The 18,728-nt window shown below is 48.3% G+C and overlaps 1 protein-coding gene across 1 annotated transcript in view; it reads right to left on the reverse strand.

Moving 5' to 3' along the window:
• Positions 1-662: 662 nt before the first annotated feature.
• HIVEP3 (HIVEP zinc finger 3) overlaps positions 663-18,728 on the reverse strand; it is a gene marked incomplete at its 5' end in the record, with an annotated part of 61,194 nt that continues 43,128 nt past the window's right edge. The window contains 3 exons of the mRNA XM_080632418.1: positions 663-1,633; positions 4,609-5,669; positions 12,917-13,015. Of these exons, the coding sequence (XP_080488544.1) occupies positions 740-1,633; positions 4,609-5,669; positions 12,917-13,015 (2,054 nt within the window). The 3' untranslated portion in view covers positions 663-739. The remainder of the gene's footprint in view (positions 1,634-4,608; positions 5,670-12,916; positions 13,016-18,728) is intronic.

Genomic DNA, 18,728 nt, shown 5'->3' on the forward strand with positions numbered 1-18,728 from the left:
GGTTCCGCAGGCGGGAGGAGGGATGCTCAAGATTCATGTTCTCTTTTGAGTGACAATTTCTCTCCCTGCGAAGAAACCTCCCCTACTCAAGGAAGCGCTAGTTTCATTTACAAGCTCAGGGTAAACACGTTTCTCAAATGTAAAGCAGTGTCAACTGTTTAAAGCACAACCATAGGCAAACAGAGGGATGCGAGAAAAAAACCAAGCACTTTGGGAGAATTAAATAAAGCATGTAATAAATACGAATCATAAACTTCTGTACACAGGAGCAAGGGTTTGGTTTGGGTTTGGTTTTTTTTTTTTTTTCTTTTTTTAATCATTTAATCAATATAAAAAAGTTTTTCTGTTTTGTTTTTGTTTGTTTTCAGTGCATCTTCTTCCTCTTAAAATGCTTAACCCTTTCCTTTCTGCATCTCTCAGGCCCATCATTACGCACACCGAAATGGCAAAAAAAGACAAAGGTCTAACAAACCCCTTCCCAAAAAACTGTAAAAAAATATTCACAGCCTCAAACAGTTTTGTACATTTCAAGCAACAAAAGGTATAGAAAAAGGCACAAGTAACTGCATACATGTGGAGATAATACCAGACTGGGACAAAGAAAACCAGGAATCTTCCATGGGTTTGGTCATTCACTAGAGTGCTTCTTATAGCGATGATTATACTAAAGGAAATAGTGTTGAAAATGTCTGTTGATTTTACATTGGAAGCCTAAAGGTGGAACAGATGGTGGAGGCTATTAAGTACTCCCCGGGTTTTCATCCACCTTCTTTTGAGTTTGACCTAAATCTGCGTGCTCTGCGTGTGGACTGCTCTTCCTGGAGGTTCCCCCTTGGTGACTGGGCTCTCCAGAGAGGTTTCTCCTCCGGCTGGAGAAGGGCTGGGCGTGCGGGTGGCTCGATGAGGGCTCTGAGAGGCAGCCGGTGCTGCTGCTTCGGTCCAACGGCTGGGAGGGGACATCTGAGATGAAAGTGCAGGACGATTCAAAAGAAGTGCTCGAGCTGCCAGATTGCTTCTTGCCCGGTTTTGTCAAGGGTTCTTCCCCGCTTGTCGAAGGCTTTGGAGAGTGCTCGTGGGATGTGCTGGGGCTGGCTGGGGATGCCGAGCTGCCTGCCTGCTCCGCGTGGCTAGACTCAGCGAACATTTTTACCCTGTATTCCTCCTGGTCTGTCTTTTGCTGAAGCTCACTAGTCCTCATTTTCTCTTCTAAGTAACCACTGCTCGTAAGCTCTGGGGACAGTGTGTATTTAGAGACCTTTGCAACCGGGGAGAAGGATGCTGATGATGGCTCCTGCGGGACCTGCGGTTCCTCGTCCCTTTTAGGAGCTTGGCTGAACTCTGCAAAGCTGCTGCCACCAGAGGCAAAGTATCCCACTTGCAGGGACACGACTGAACTGGGCACCAAGCTGGGATGGGTGCTTGGCCTCGCCTGGACCATCTGGATGCCCCCAATCGGAATCATAGGATATGGGGTCCTTGTGAGCTGCTGCGAATGCAACGGGAGATGGCTGAAGACATTCTCCTCCCCTCGGCTGGGAGTGTGGACGTGTATTTCATGAGGTGCCTGCAAGGGTCTGGAGCAGACAGGCTGCGTGATGCCAGGTGAGCATGTTGGGCTTCTTGTTTCTATCTTCTGCACCAGAGAGGGAAAAGAAACAGCTGAATCAGTGCAATGTACAAGTTACAGCATTAGCATCATTAATGTTCACTAGAAGGACTGGGGGTTTTAGTATTTCACTCTATTTGGGAGATTATAGAATCATAGAATAGTTTAGGTTGGAAAGGACCTTAAGATCATCTAGTTCCAACCCCCCTGCCATGGGCACGGACACCTCACACTCAACCATGGCACCCAAGGCTTTGTCCAACCTGGCCTTGAACACCGCCAGGGATGGAGCATTCACAACCTCCCTGGGCAACCCATTCCAGTGCCTCACCACCCTCACAGTAAAGAACCTCTTCCAACCAAAGAAGATTTGGAACCCCAAACCTTTAAGGTAAGGAGCAACACAACCCACAGCATTTGCCTTCTGGGTATAAATATGCCCACTGTCTGTTGGTGTACAGATCCAGGGCTTGGTTCAGCCTTGGATCATTATAAGATCATAGAATGTTTTGGAAGAGACCTTCAAAGGTCACATAGTCCAACCCCCTGCCATGAACAGGGACATCCTCAACTAGACCAGGTTGCTCAGAGCCCCATCCAACCCAACCTTGAATGTTTCCAGGGATGGAGCATCTACCACCTCTCTGCGCAACCTGTGCCAGTGTTTCACCACCCTCAGAATAAAAAGATAGATATGATATCTAATCTGAATCTACCCTCTTTCAGTCAAAAACCGTTACCCCTTGTGCTATTATCAGAGTTGCCTCTGAAAGCCTGGCAGAGGATGCCAGTGTTTCCTGCCATCCGAGCTGCTTTGGATCCCTTTCAGTGCTCTGAGAGCCCAGAATAATGTTATCTATTTTTATTAGGATCACATCCTTACAGCTGCTAATTGAAGGATGGTTTGTACAGAGGGAGACATAGCATTAACTCCCATTTGACACAAAGCACACCCGTCAGTGTGGTCCCCACCACCACCCTCATGGTGTGGTCTGTAGAAATCAAGTGTTAAGACCCTACCATTTTACCTTTTCCTCTTTCTCTCTCGGTGCTTCACATAGTTTCCTAATGTACATCATGGAGAGATATGTGGCTAAACAGAAATGGATTAATTAGTGATGAGGTTATAACTAAACCCCTAAGCAGGACTCCCAAGAAGAGGAAGCAACAGAAGTTGAAATCAACTTTCCATTAAGATGGGGTTAGCTTTAAAAGTTGAAGATTCACTGGAGGGTATGTGTCTTTGTAGGGTTATGGAGAACTGATCGACCCTGTGGGCTGGATCTCTATGAAGAGGCGACAGAGGAAAGCAGCAAGAGAACAGAAGGGAGAGAAAGCAAGAGACACTGAAGATAGTACATACTTGTTCAGCACTTACAAGCCCAAACACTTGCTAAATCTCACTTATCCACATGAAGCCTTGGTAGAATCACTATGGGATACTGGGAAACCCCCAAACAATCTCAGTGCTGCAACAGCCACCAGCCCAAGAGACTACCTACTGCAAGAGGCAGTGGGAAGAGAGATGGTCATGGTCAGGCCTGATGCAGAGAGTCGACAGAAAGCCTTACACTGAAGCTAAGCTGAGACCATCTCATGGTTTTGGATCTGATAAATCCACCTCTGATCTTTCATGTAGCCTTACCAGGGATACAATTCTGCAAGGAAAGCCCAGCTGTCCATCTCGCTGATAAATGGAAAGTTTCCTGTTCAAGTCTATCATTGCTTTGGAGGCACATGAGAAAAGCAACAGTGATGACTGTGAGAATGAAAGGAACAGGAAGATGGAGCAAAAAGGTGTGAGAGTGTAAATTACAAGGTGTGAATGGGCAGATAAGCAGGGGTACTCCGTACTGTTTTCTACTGTTGACTAGAGAGCTTAGGGGATTTGCTACAAACAGTGGCATTGGCAGTTTTCCTGATAGAGATGCTTTAGAGTTGAAGAACCAGGGTTTCCACAGCCCAGAGATTTACCACGAGACGGGAAAAGTTAATAGACAGGAAAGGAAAAGAGCATTAAAGTAAGCAAAAGTTTGAGCTTAAACCAAGGGATTTTCTCTGAGAAGGTAAGACAAGTACTCAAAGTGGAAAGCAGAATGAAGGCAGCACCAGAAGAAGGTACGTTATCATTGACACGGAAGAAACGCACACAGGGCAGCGTGGCTTTCTGGAGAAGACCTGGGTCAGCATCTGCTGTGACAGGTTCTCCAGGGCTTTTATAAAGGCCCTTCTTTTCCCAGTGCAGCCCATAAGGGCTTGAGTCTCTCCTCACACCAGTTTCACAGCAGAGCAACTCCAGCAACTGAATCTCATGTTCATCAGCATGAATTACAGCAGATCCAGGCACTTCTGCAGAAACAAGAAACGTTCCACCAAACCCAACATCTAATTTGCCTGGAGCAGTGGGAGGAACATGCCATTTCCCTTTACCCATAGGACTTGATATGTCCAGCAGAGAGATTAAATCATTTTCTGGACCCAGTGGGATCCACCTCTCTGCTGAAGAGAGAAGTGAGATGAAATCAGAGCAAGTTCGTCTAACACAGTTGGTTGCCTATGTACATAGCCCAGGAGCCAGCAGGAGAGCGCAATGGCCAGTTCAGAGCTCATTCAGTGGTTTCAGTGACCAGAGAAAAGCCACAGCTTTCCCTCAGATGGTGAAATCTCAGAAACGAGTATGAAAATCTGAGGGGAAAAAAAGCTTTTTAGTGACAACTAGTCATTATTAAGGTCATCCTCACTGCTTGGCTCAGCAGGAGACCAGTTGGGTCAGGAGTGTGAATAACCCCTTGGAGAAGGGGCAATTTCATTTCTCTGCAACTGAGATAGGCAGGACCACATGAGTGCAAAACCCATTGCTGTCCATTGTCACTTTTCCCTGGGTTACCTGTGACATCAGCCACGATCAGAGCCACTGTGCACTTCTGCATTGCAACCTTCGTTAAAAAACACACCAGAGAATGTACTGCAGGGACTAGAAGACAAGAGGGGCTTGAACTTACCAGCTTGGACTCGTAGAGCTGTATGTTTTTGCCAAAGAACCTGTGAGGTAGAGGCATCGAAGATAATATCCCATGCTGGGCTTGATATGAGCTTTGAACTTGGTCATCTGCTGCTGATTTGCTAGTACCAGGCAAGTCCTCTTTCCCGGGGGATGGATACCTAGACGGCTCGGAACAGCCTGGAGACAGGACTTTCTTCAGCGATAAATATCTGACTGATGACATCTCTCTGCTTGGCGACGAGTGCCTCGCAGGGGAGACCTCTCCTTCTGGTGGAAGGTATGTTCTTGGGGACAGCTCTCTTCTGGGGGATAGATGCCTGCTGGGTGACAGCTCGAGCCTTGGTGACACACATCGCAATGGAGATGCCTCCCTCCTGGGAGAGACACGTTGGCAAGGAGACAACCCTCTCCCTGGGGACAGGCACCTCAGAGAAGACTGCTCTGCAGTTGGTGAGAACCGCTTCGGTGAAGTTTCGTTTTTGGTTAATAGGTGCTTTCTGGCTAGCATTGGTCTGCTGCTGCCACTGCCTCTGCCAGAGTCCTGGCTCGGAGACCACCTCTTTCTTGGGGAGGTGTCTTTTGAGGTTGCCAGGTCCATAACTAAGGCCATCTGTGGCCTCGTGACAGACTCTCTTTCAGCAGGAGCCAATTGTTCGGTGGAGGTCAAAGCTGGTCGGTGGAGACTCAAGAAGCTGTGGCACACAGCAACGTCACTGCTGTCTGCTGACCACTTTGTTTCCAGCCCTGAGGAGGAGGCCTGCTGGCCTTCACCTGCTTTTTGGCCACTGGAAACAGTTTCTTGGGCTAAGGACAACGCTGTTTCAGTGCCTTCCTCTTGAGAAGATGGAGAGCCACCTGAAGAGTACATCAGGAGGGTGGTATGTTTGCCTTCGGGCAACTTTAAAGTTGGCTCATCTTGGCTCTCCTCTTCCTCCTCATCTTCCTCCTCTTCATTGTCATCATCCTCGTCAGATTCCTCTAGGTCTGAAAACTGGTGTTCCTCAATTGGCTCAGATCCCTCCCGCCCCTCAGAGTCCTGGAATAGGTCTTCACTGGTTCCTGAAGGAATGGGCAAACAGAAAACAGAGAGCATAAAACCACATGTACAGGGACTATTGTTGTGCTAAATCTGCTCAGAAGTTCTATGGGGACAAGAGGAGAGAGGACCTGGCTATTTCATAGCTTCTTCTGACCATTGATTGCAATGGTGCCTACAAATATCTACAGCTGCCAAAACACAGGGAAGTTGCTGGGATAACCTCTCCCATCCTCCACATGTTGGGCCTTTTCCTGCCTAGATTAAATGGAAGTTAAACATTAGCAAGACAACTTCTTGAAAAGCAAACAACAGCAGTGAAAGAACCTCTGTGGATTTTCCCGTCTTTTGATAAATTCCAACTATGAAGCAGATGCTGCTTTGTGACAGAGGAGTTTGGAGCCTGGCTGTGCAAGGCCTTGCACTGGGGTGCTTTGTTAATAAGGGCTTTTAAACGGCAAGGAGTCTACAAAAAGCAAAGTCTAAAGGGTTTGAAGCGTGCAGGTAAGAACACAGCATCTCCCTTCTGCTTGAAGGACCAGCAGAAGCTGTCTGAGATCAGTACCGCGCTCCCAAGCAGATTGCTGCAGCATCACCCACTGCCCTGCTCTGGCTAATGACAACCTGCATTTCCCCTTGCCAGATGTGCACTGATCCTGGCACAAGTGCAAGCTCAGCCTGGAGAGGTCCATCGGGAACAGCCACTGGATGTCACTGTAGCTCAACAAAAGCGCACTGTCAGGAGGTTTCCTGCAAGCCCCACGGCTCATGAAACACCCGTTTCTCACGCTGCTTGTGCCATACACCAAGGCGATGGGCGCAATGCTGCTGGCACACACTCTATCCCAGCTTTGGAAGGAAGGAGAGCGCCTGGATGCTGCTCTGACACCTGCATGAAGCCGTGTAACTAATTGCAGCACTGCTGGCCTCTTTTCCCCATCAGTTCAGCCTAGGACACTGTTTCTCCTCTGATGACCACTGAAATGATTTTCCATTTAGAGCTGCCATCTGTCAGCAGGACAAGCTGGAGGGGAAATTAAACAGAGCTAATGCTGAGGCTGGACCACACCTGCCTGCAGCAGGCAGAGTGGTTTTCTGAAGGGGACGTGGCCACACAGGGAGAAGTCACTGTGATCTATGGATAAAAAGTCTCATTTTGCTTACTCCGAATAGCAGGGGCTTGGTAATTAGTGCTCATGAAAGTATCAGGCATTACCACTGAAATAAGACATCTATTTTGCCATTATCTCTCCAATAGACAGCCTGAAATGCATCCCATTTGCTCCCCACCCCATTTCAAAAGTATCTGTAACTAGTCCATAAAGCAAGAAATACTTCAGAACTCCTACAGCATCGAGTCAAAGCCATCAGCTCCCCACCAAGAGGCTGACTTTGTGAAATGCTTGTGTGATGATGGTGTTTGCTGGACCCAGGATCCAGTGGCGGGTTGTTTGCAAACTCCCAAAGGAACTGAGTTCAGAACAAATATTATTCCAAACAACCAGCGCTCCCAGCTGTAGGGTGAACTGTGCATATTTCTTGCTTGGCAAAGGAATGCATTTCACTACTGGAGCTATGAGCTTGTTCCTGTCTCTGGCTTTGGGGTTGCGGACGGACAGGCAGCTATAGCCTCAGCCTCCACTGAGTGGCTCCGAGAGCCTTGTCCTGTGTGGTCTCCTTTTTAGGCCCCAGTCACACAACACAGGCACTGGCCAGGTCAGAGAGCAAGGGCAGAAGTGTGGACTGAAGGAAATGTGAAGGCAGCTCCGCACTTGGGACTTGTTTGCATTTGCCACTGAGGGAAGCATTTCAGTGAGCCCTAAGACAGCCCAAGGGGAATTGGCTTTGGCATCCTAATGCGCTTCTTGCAGGCAGAAAGAGAGCTCAGCTCTGAGCTCTGAAATGCATCTTCCTGAGCTAATGGGCTAAGAAAGGGTAGATCAGGAGAAGACAAAGAGGGAGGGAGACACGGAGGAAGGAAGGAGAGAGGAAGCTAGTGAAAATGTGCCCTGTTGATGGCTTTGTTTGAGGGTTGCATTTCATTACATGCCTGTTATTCTAAGGTTATTCTACCAAACCTACTTGTGCAATCACACCAAGCGCAAACAATGCAGGAGTGAAGAAGGATACTCAAATCTCCTTTTATAGTAACACCCCTCACTTTCTGCTGCCCCTTAAATAGAAATAGAAACAATCAAGTGAAATACAACTCTAGTTCAAAATCATCCAGGGAGCTTTCGGAACTGCTGTTCCCTCCCAGCCTGCCCCCAAAGGAAAGCACGGCAATTTCCCTGCACTGGTTTGTGACATATGGAAATAGTCTTCCTTTTTTGCTATTATTATTATTTAATTAAAATAGTCCTTTCCAGGCTCTGTTTTAAGCCTCTTTGCAAAGAAGACAGAAGATACACCGTGGTTACACAGAGGAAGGCTCTTTGCAAGCCACCGCTCTGAGAACAGGGGATGTGCGATGCAGCTGTGAGCTCTGATTTCTCATGCACCTTTCTGCATTTCTATGTTATTTTCTCATTCACCCAAATAGCCCCAACCATTCCAGTACAAAATGCTATCTTCTGTCCATCTTCTTGGCTGCTTTATTTAGTATTTACTTGGCATTTGTGAGTAATGGGCCTCCTTACTCTAGAGGCAGAATAGCTGAAATCTCAGCACAAGTCCAATGTTAGCTTTAACCAAGTGATAAAGAACCTGGAAGGGAAGAAAGGAAATATCCTCCAATAACAGGCCTTCCCATTTCCACCTTTCTGCATTCCTTCCTGGCAGACCGTCCCTTTTACACAAACACAAATGGTCTTCATCAATGGGAGGAAATGGGGACTGGATATTTTCTGTAATGCTACAATTACACGGATTGCTTGTATAATGCAATGAAGTCCAGACAGCACAACACATCCCAGCGAGCAGCCGCACAGCCAGCAGCAACAGCGGGAGAGGAGTCCCTAATGAAAGCTAATGAGATCCTCTCCTCTGCAGTCCACATAGGGCCCTTCCTTGCTGGCTTAGCAGCTGTCCAGCCACTACTTGTTCAGCTACAAGCAGTCAGGGACCAATGATTTGATGGTGGCCATAAAAACAATCCCCCAGCTGATGGTCCCATCCTTCCCAGCTGAGCTGGGGATGCAGAGCAGACCTTTCTTGGGCTTTTGCTTAGATCTGCTCTTCCCATAAGGCCAAAGGCTGAGACCAGCTCAGCTTCATCACCTGCCAGACCTCTGTTTTCACAAGCAGAGTGCTCCCATGAACAGGCTTTCAACGCCCTGCTGAGTGCACTACTATTAACCCTGTATGAGCACGGGGATGAATGACTGAAGGAAATGATGAATGAAAGCATTCCCCTGGCCCAGTGCAGTGAGCCCTTGCAGTTCTGTCCTCAGAAACCTGTAATTACGTGTAACATAAATAGGACTTGTGATTTGCAGGTATTCAAAAGCGAAACTCAATTAATAGGATCCATTAGTTCTAATTGGCTGTAATGGAAAGGTTTAAAATAACAGTTGCTCTTTCCAGAGTCGTGCAACCAACATTTCAGGAGCCACTTTCCTCTTTCCCTATCTAGCTTCGAGCTGCAGAGGCATCACTGATGGGTGGTACAACAGCAGGGAGAGCTTGCTGGAGACCATCAGCTAATCCATTCTTTGAAGTGAGTTCCTGGGCTAGAACTCTCCAGCAGCCCCACATGGGAGCAGCCTCCCACTGCTCACACCACACCAACACTTTCCCCTTGGGGCTGCTAACGGCAAAATCCCTGACCAGGTTTTCTTTTGGCCACGCCATCCTTTGTAAAGGCCACAGCCCAGTACAGCACGTCTCTCTGCCTGATGAGAAGGTTGCTCTGAAGAGCTGGAGGAAAGCCAGGAGTTCAAACAGATTTAAAGGGAAGCAAGCCATCCCCTGAGGCAGGCAGCACACTGGTGGCCAGGTTATTCTTAGCCTTGGTTAGATGGGAGAGCCCTTTGTCAGTCCCTGCACATGTCAGGAAAGGCACCGTGAAAGGGGGCACAGGTGTCTGGCAATGCCATAGGGCTCTTTATTTCTTCCATCTCCTTGTCCCCTGGCCAACCAGTTGACTACACCTGGCATGAGCCAGCCCTTAAGCCTGAAAGGGCATGGTGCACTGTGCTGGGGATCACTGCGGTTTGGGACTGGTTAACTAGTGGGACTGCCCAGGTACCTCCTACAAGTTCTCTGCTGGCAAGTTGAGCCACAGTCTGTTCAGGTCCAAACCAGTCTCATCAGCCCTCTAAGCCACAGCTGCACCTAAACAGTGACCCAAGCCCTGCAGCCCCATCAGGTTGCTCATCTGTGCCTCCTAACCAGGGTGGCCACATCCAACCTCTTCTGCAGGAATGCTGATTCCTAAACTGTGCTCAGCATTTTTGTGGAAGTGTGGGGGATTCCCTGAACCACAGATGATTGCTGATTGCTCCTCAGTTTAAGTTGAAATGATGCTTTTCCAGTGCCTGCAGGTGTCATAGAATCATGGAATGGTTTGGGTTGGAAGGGACCTTAAAGCTCATCCAGTTCCAACCCCTACCACGGGCAGGGACACCTTCCACTGGAGCAGCTTGCTCCAAGCCCCTGTGTCCAACCTGGCCTTGAACACTGCCAGGGATGGGGCAGCCACAGCTTCTCTGGGCACCCTGGGCCAGCGCCTCAGCACCCTCACAGGGGAGAATTTCTTCCTTATATCCAACCTAAATCTCCCCTGTTCCGGTTTAAACCCATTCCCTCTTGTCCTATCGCTACAGTCCCTGATGAACAGTCCCTCTCCAGTGTCCTTGTAGGCCCCAAGCACAGTGTAATTAATGAGCGTGGAGATACCCCAAGGATATAGCACACTGCATTTGTGAGCTTCAATATCCCAAAACTGAGACTTAAAGCACCCAGACCCCCCAGCCCTGTGAACCACCTGCACCACAAGGGAGCAAACCACATTCTCACCATAGGGAAAGGCACTTTGTGTTTTTTAATGACCTCTGAAACAGGGAGCAAGCGGCACTGCCCATGTCCCAAGAACCAGCCCCTTTCCCAATAACGCCTCTGATTGACTTGACCCCAGCAGGGGAGCGGGGTGATAAGCGCTGTTTGTTGTTCCTGCTGAGTTAACGTTCCCTGGCTCCTGGCTCCAGCACTGCTCAGCTGATGTTCACTTTACAAAAATAACCGTGGCGCCAGGTGTTTGGTGCAGTTCATTTTAACCCATTGTCAACAAACCCTTGCGGGCTGCAGCAGAACGCATCCCAGCGATGGGGGAATCGGCAGGGTTTGGGGTGAGACAGAGTGGGGGTGAAACAGGAAACGAGGAGGGGGGAATGCTAAAGGCAGCCACAAGAGCTGCTTTCATACTGGGGTTTCTGGAGCGGCAGCCAGGAAGGGTCAATGGTGTCGTGCCCAGCCTGCAACGCAACGCAAACAGAAAACACCGCCCTGCTCCGTGGCACTGGTTTCCCCAGGAATAAAGGCACTGTGATAGAGGCAGACCTGTGCTCCCAGTGACTCCCTTCCCTCCATAGCCTGTGCACTGTTTCCTACAACCACAAAAGACCCGCTGAGCACAAATGCAGATGACTCAGACTTCACGAGGAGCTGAGATCTGCTCTCCCTAAGGCTTCTTCCTCATCATCCCAGTGCTGCAGCTCCAGGCCTGAATACTCAGGGTCTTCCTAAAGGAAACAGAACAACAATCGTCAAAACATCTAACTGCTCCCCGGGGACACATAACTGAGCCCTTCACAGCTGCTGGGCTGCAGCTTCCAATAACTCGGGTAAAAGATCCTTTCCTAGCTCAAACAGCCCAGCGAACGTAAGACTTCCCCATGCTACTTCATCTCCCAGCTTGGAAATCTTCCTCACCTTCCCCTCCCAGCATTTCAGATGGAGACAGAAGCGCTCATGGTCACCACGCTCCTGCCTGATGCTGCCCAACATCCCCAGAGATGTGCTTGGGATGACTTCAGGGAATTCAGCTGCAGATACTATAAACCAGGGTGGATATTACTAAATAAGAGAGTCAAGCGTCCTGCTCAAAGAGCAGGCAGACTCCTGCATGTACAGAGCTTTGGGCAGGCTTTGTGTGTGTGTGTGCTTGTGCAGAAGTAGGTGAGAGAAATAAGGAGGTGAGTCAGGGTAAATACCTCTTCTTGTAAAGCACTCGGAATAATGCCATTAAATGTCAAAGCAATATCTTATTTCAGCTTTGCCGGCTCTTTCCCTACTGAGAAACCTTCCAGATGATTTCTGACCTGGGTGATTCACCTTCATCCTACTCACAGAAAGGACCCATGAGAGTGAGGGATGCTGGAAGGAGCTGCTCACACCCCATCCTGGCATGCTGAGGTCTTCAGCAGTGGCGCAGGGTCCAAGCTGGGCTTGCCTGCAGGGACAGAAGCAGCTCCTGCATGCACCAGTCCCTCCAGACACAGCCCAGGTTTGCACTGGTAGCTTGGAGTCTTCTGGGATCAGCTCAATACAGGAAGATGGGCAGGTCCCTAGAAGATGATCCTTATGGAAAAGTCCTTCTCCAGAGGCCCTTTCAGGAGCAAGGTATCCCCCAAATCATTAATACCCCTGTACTGCTGCAGCGCATCCCCTCTGCAAGAGCATCACCACAGCGTGCAAGGGCCACGCACCAAAGCATCACTCCCATGCTCATCACTTCAGCTCCAGTAAAATACGCTGTCACATCCCAAGTGAGGTGCTGGGACTGATTGTTCTTCTCCACCCACCACACTGTGCTTGCAGCAAAGTCGAGGTTCACAGCCTTATGCAATGCATCCTTACGGATGGGTCTTGTTTTGCTGCTTTTATGGCCAGGAGAGACCCAAAGCACATCAGGGAGCCCCTGAACTCCCTGCCAGAGATACCCCAAAATACCAAGCAGCACCGTCTCATGCCACAGATCCACTATTCATTCTTATGTGTACAGCCTATATGCAGAGCACTGGATCAAGCAAAGGATGCTCCCTGCTCTTTACTCTTGCCTTCAGCCAGCCAAAAGACTTCAGACAAACATGCACAACCCTCAGCAGGGAGACACAGGCTCACACTGTCCCATGGATACAGCATCCCAGGATGGCCCCATAACCCACCCCCTGCAAGCAGAAATTCCCTGATTTGTGTGTTGGAAGGAGCCAGGGTGAACACAACCACTCCCTCGTCTTTGAAAGGATGATCTATGGAGCACACCTCCTGCCTGAATGGATGCTGCCCTCTCTTAGCAGCAAGAGCAGGTTTATAGTGTGAAAGATTTTACCTTCTTCGGCTTCCAGATCCACCAGTGAAGATACCAACACGCCCATCTCCTGACATTTTTTGCTGTGGGCCTTTGACTTCATGTGTTTAGTCAGATTCCCTGAAAAGAAGCAGAAAACATATTTTGCTCAATATGCCTCTTTTTGCCTCCATTTTGCAAGCTCAGCAGTTCCAAGTTAATAATTTGGCTCTGAACCAGACAAAGGAGGCCTCTGACTCTCCCCAAACCACTATCCATTGCAAATCCCCTGTGGCCCAAGACTCAAGTCCTCCCTTTCATTCCTCTGCTGCTGCCCTGGGATGGAAGAGGAGGTGCTGGCAGGGTCGTGAGACGTTTCAGGTGTTGTGCAACCTGAAAAAACAGTTGTGGTACACATTTGGGTTTGGAGGCAGGGAAATCCTGGCTCGCTTTCAGCTGTGATGGTGCAGCAATGAAAAATGGCAGGAAAGTAGGGAAGGGAAACACATCTCAATCCAGGATCACCTCCCGCCTCATCCCAGCACACGGTCACCTGCCTCGAGGTGAGGAGCTCCTTAGCACCACAGGGCAAACTGCTCCTACCAAAATGAGTGCTCGAGATGCCAGAAACAGGGAAAAATCCCCACAACCACCCTCTGCTCACCGCAGGATGGCTCAGATGCTCTGGCAGGCAGTGCCAGGCTGAAGTTCTCTGCTCTCTGGAGCAGGACGAGTCCTGAGCACCCTCTGAAGCCCCATGCACCAGGGTCTGGCAGCACTAATGAGGCTTCATCCACTGGGATGTGGGGGCATCGGTTACTGCTCCAAGACAGTGTGATGGGATAACTTGTGGGCACAGCGGCATCTCTCTAATTCTAACTCCCAAATCACAGGCAGGTTAATTAGACAGCTATTAACCCTGCTAATATCCAAGGGAAATGCTGAACAAAGGGGAACCTTTGTTGAGGGGGAAAAGGTAGGAAGGTGGAATGCAGAGGAACACAAAGGGTAGGAGAAAAAAGCAAGTATGTCCTATTTTCCCTTTCCTCTCCCACATTTCTTTATGGGCTGAGCTGCTGATGAGAAGAAACCTGGGCTCTTGCTGAAGCTCCACCAAGGGCTGCTTCATATCGCAGCAGAGCCCCAGGAGCTGAGCGCTCCAAGCACACAGCAGCAATATTGATGTGCCACGAGCCTGCCTGTCAGCCAACACCTGAGCACAAGGCTCGTTTCTCTCACCAAAATATAAGAGGAAAAAAGGGATTCTCACACTTTATTCTACCCTTCAGCTGAGGACTGAGGTCCTTTGGCTGGTATCCTGAGTCTCCCAGTCCCTGAGCTAGGTGGGAGTATAAGAGGGCCTCTATCAACCTCTCCTCCCGCTGCTCTGGATAGTATAAATAAATAAGCAACCATTCATAGGAGCAGAGAATTACCCGTGATGCCCTCCCATCTCAGAAGAGGGCCATAACCATCTAGCTACCAAGTTACGGTTCTCTTTAGCCCATGAATTATTTATTCAGCCCATTTTGTACAAAATGGAATAGCTCCAACAGGAAAGACCGAGAGAGACAAAGGCTGACTATATATCCTTGTGTAGCTGGCACCCATCTAGGATGTGGATTCAAAGGATATTTAATAATTTAAATGCAGCATAGCAGCTCCAATCAGAGAGATGTATTATTTTTCAACTTCATGTCTAAATACCCTTAGGCCCATGGTTAGGACACTCAGGTATGAGGGTGAGGGCAGCTTGGCTCAGGTCCTTGCTCCGAATCAGATCTCTCTTTCTCCACTTTGGACCAGGGTTTTTGTTCTGGACCCAAAGACAACCAGAACTTTGTGTCCCGTTCTGATGAGACAGATGGACACAAGATCCAGTGAATCGGGTCTGGATCCTGGTTCACATCCACACATCCAGACAAGATCATGCTCTCAGGGACACCCCCGATCCCAGTGAATCACCATTGTTTTAAAGTGAAAAAATGCTTCACCAAAACCAACGAGTCCAAATTGTGGCCTCATGGAACTGGAATTCGGTTTTGGACCTAACTAGCAAAAGGCAAACTGACTCAGTCTGTTGGAATCAAACCCTGCTGCTGCCTGTCCATCACACACATCACATCGTGGCTGGCAAAAATGACCCATCTTTGTGCAGTTACCACAGCAAAATCCCTCACTGGCTTCCCTCCAGGGACAATAAACACAGAGGACAAGCCCAAGTAAATGCCTGGTGTGAGAAGGGGGGTGCTGGTTAACCTGTGGTCTGTGGCACCTTGGGAATTCAGCTGTGAAGAGCGGGGAGGGGAGGTCCACCGGGCATTTTGGTTCTACCATTATCCTCAAAGCAAGCTCATAAATCCAGTGTTACAAGCTTCTGGTTTGGCTAAACTGGAAGGGCATAACATCAATTACTTGAGCGGTTGGGGGATGCAATGATTTGGGCAAGACTGGGACCTCCCCATACTTGAGGGAAGGACTCTGGTCCTCAGAGGCATCCAGCAGCCACCTTGGCCACTTTGGATGTCTGAAGGATGTTTATGCACACAATTCCTCTCTACTACCTTGCTGTGCCATTGGCAGCAAAGGCACACTCTACCCTTTTGCTGCTGAAGGGCTTGGGCAGACACTTCTGCAGCCTGCAGCTCTGTGCCCATCCCTTCACTGCACCTCTGCTGTGACTCAGCTCCACTCTGAGCAATGGTTTGACTTGACAAGCCATCACTGTCACTTCCCTTCTCATTGTCTTTCACTGGAGGCAACGGTCCTTGCGCAAGGCAAGGCCATGGCTTCTCCTCTGCCTTCCCCACCTCGGCTGCCTGCACAGGCAATGCCAACCACCCTGTACCAATGAGCTTATGAGAAATACCAAAGGACCAATTCATAGCAAGCGTTGCTTTCCTTCCCCATCCACTTTTTTCTACTCTGCTTCCCTTCTTCCTTCATTCTCATTTGGTTTGATAAAGCAATACCCACACGCGCTGAGGAACAAGATAACCCTGCAAAGCTCTCGGTGCAAATCCCCTTGGTGCACAGTCTATCCATGGTCAGCTTGCTGCATGCACGCCATGAAGAAATCCCAACAAAACAGGAATGCTGCTATCCTTTTAGGGAAGGGAGACTCAGCGGGCTGGATTCTCATCTGCCCTAAGCTTGCATCATTTTAAGGAAGTTAAAAGCTCGAGGCTCATTTACACCATCTGAGAAGTTGAGTTATTACCTTGGGAGCAATTTGGAGGACAATCATATTTATCTTATCAGGGTTCTTCTTACAGTTTGTGTTTTTAGACCCCTTAATTAATGCTGGCAGGATTAAATGCTAAAGTCCTTCGGCAAGTTTCCAGTAAAATCAAACACCACTTTGCCTAAGTAAAAGCTGGATAGGAATCCTACAAGGAAGGCCTCAAAGCTTCTTGTTGCCTTAAAGAGTTCTGGCTCACAACTTGAAAAAGAAGAACCAAACCCACTGAGCATTGCTTCCTTGGAAACAGTGGGAAAAACATACTTGGAGGAGCAAGAGAGAAACCAACAGGAGGGGAAGCTGGATTTCAGCAGCAGAACAGTATCCCAAGCAGGTGAGTGGTCCTCACTAAGGGTTGTTTACCAGAAAGTTCCCAGATTTAAAATACACTGGCTATATTTAAATAAAGCCAGGAACCAGTGGAAATTGTGACCCCATCCCAACCACTGCTGCATTGGAGGACAAGCAGTACCAGCACAGCACTCTCATTACCCCTGCTTGTAACTACTTAATAGCGGCTGCTTAAGCTCTTCCATGTTGTGAGGTCTTATTCTGGACTTAAAGCAGCTTAAGTACTTGTGTTGTTTTGAGAAAGCTGGAATTCTGGTGTTCCAAAAGCACTTAAAGCAGCTTCATAGGGACCAGAAGTCATTTCCCAGTTAAATTTAAAGAGGGAAATTAATTTTTCAGAGTATCCATGACCATATTTTTCATATGCTAAAGCAAAACATAGGGGACAGAAACATGAAGATCCTTGGAAAAAATGATCCTGTCTATCCCGGGCATGCACTACGATTCCTATTTCTCCTCTTAAATGTGAACAATTTAACACCAACAAAAAGCCCCCAACAAATTACGAGCTGCATGATCTCAGCATCCAAGGCGATGCAGTGATACAGGCACTCACAGCTCTGCAGGACTGAAGGGTTTTCATACTCCTCTTTTAAAACACTATGCGAGGAGAGCAACAGCTTCTCCACAAGTAGCAGACTCCCATTTTGCTGTGAGGCACACTCACACACAGAGAACCAGCCACAGGCCAATGCTCTTCATCCCAGATAAACCCTTGAAATAGGTTTTATGTGCGACAGGCTTTGATTTAGGTCTTGGCATGGAGATAGTGTTCCCAGGTGAGACTCTATGAGAAGGAAAGCTTTAATTTACGTAAGTTATTAGGCAAAAGATTTTAATTTAAAAAAACCACTGTTATTATCTTTTATTCTTATTGACTTAGATATTAAAGCAGAGAATCTGAAGATCTGCCTGCCTGCCTCTATTAATAGAGGCAATAAAATGTTAGCCGTCTTCTGGATCAAGCCTATCAGCTTGTGTTAGCCAAAGACTAATCTTCCAGAAAGGTGCCCAGGCTGGATTTGCAGATTTCAAAATACAGGGAATTAGCATATTTCCCATTGAGACTTGTGCTGAGCCTTAATAGCAGCACTGTTTAAAACAAATAACAGCTAATATTTCACTTGAATTTGCCAGTTTTTTACTTCCAGCCCTCATTCCTTGTTATTTTTTACCTTTCCCTGGGAAGTTAAAGAGCCTTTTTGCTCACAGTGTTCCATCTCCTGTCTGGACCACTGGGCCATTTTCTGTTCCCAGCGACACGTCTCACGCCACATTGCGTAAGGGAGCAGGCAGCAAATTCCTGAGGATAACTCCGTCCTCATCTCATTGGAGGTTTGTGACATCCCAAGGAGTGGGGGGAACAAAGCCTCCTCCCATCAGTGGCTCCACAGGGATGCTCAGACCCTTTCCCTCTCCCAGCCACTGAGGAAGGGCCCCAGCACACATAGCACAGGGGCAATCTGCAAATCTCTATCTCAATCTGCGCTGCTATAACAGCAGTTAATTCTTCTGGAGCTTCCAGCCAGTTGGACCCGCTCTGTAGTTTCCAGAGGAGGCTCAGCCGAGCGCTGAGTCTGCTGGAGCAGTAATAACAATAAACGGAGCAGCCATAACCTTGCCTTTAAGGGCTGAGGGGGTAATGCATTTAATACATTAACATGTTCAATAACCTCAGTGCCTGTCATGTGCTGATTTAAGGAACTGAAAACTAATTTATTAAAGGAAGACTATGGCTGAGGACATGAAGAAGTCTGGTGTCTGGAAACTGTGGCTGGACCAGACTACCAAATGGGTATCTTCAGCCAACAGGCACTGATGTCCTTTACACAAGCACCTTTTAAATTAATATGAAGTTCCTTGTCCCTTCTGACCTCCAAGCAAAGGCAACAGCATTCACAGTGAGCTGCTCCATACACTTAGTCCAGAAATGTAAAGCAATCTTAAGTAATCAGGACATGAGAGTCTGATGTGAGTTTGAACAAGAACAGAAAATAGCTGTGGAAATGGATAATGTCTGCACAGGAGGGGAATGGATGTGCCAACACTGATCCACATCCCCAAGTCACCCAAGAGTGCACTTCTCCCAAGGTTCTGGAGATGAGTGACAAGGGAAGGCTGGTGGTTCCTGGTGGTTCCTGTGTCCCCTCTGGGAAGGCAGTCAAGGGAAAAGCTCTCCCCGACCTTCTTGAAAGGGAGACCTGTTACACTGCAAGTTTTCCTTCATTTCCTTCCTGGTAAGAAAAGAATGAAGAAGCTGCT

Source organism: Psittacula echo, assembly GCF_963264785.1.
Source record: "Psittacula echo genome assembly, chromosome: 21".
Classification (NCBI taxonomy): Eukaryota; Metazoa; Chordata; class Aves; order Psittaciformes; family Psittacidae; genus Psittacula; species Psittacula echo.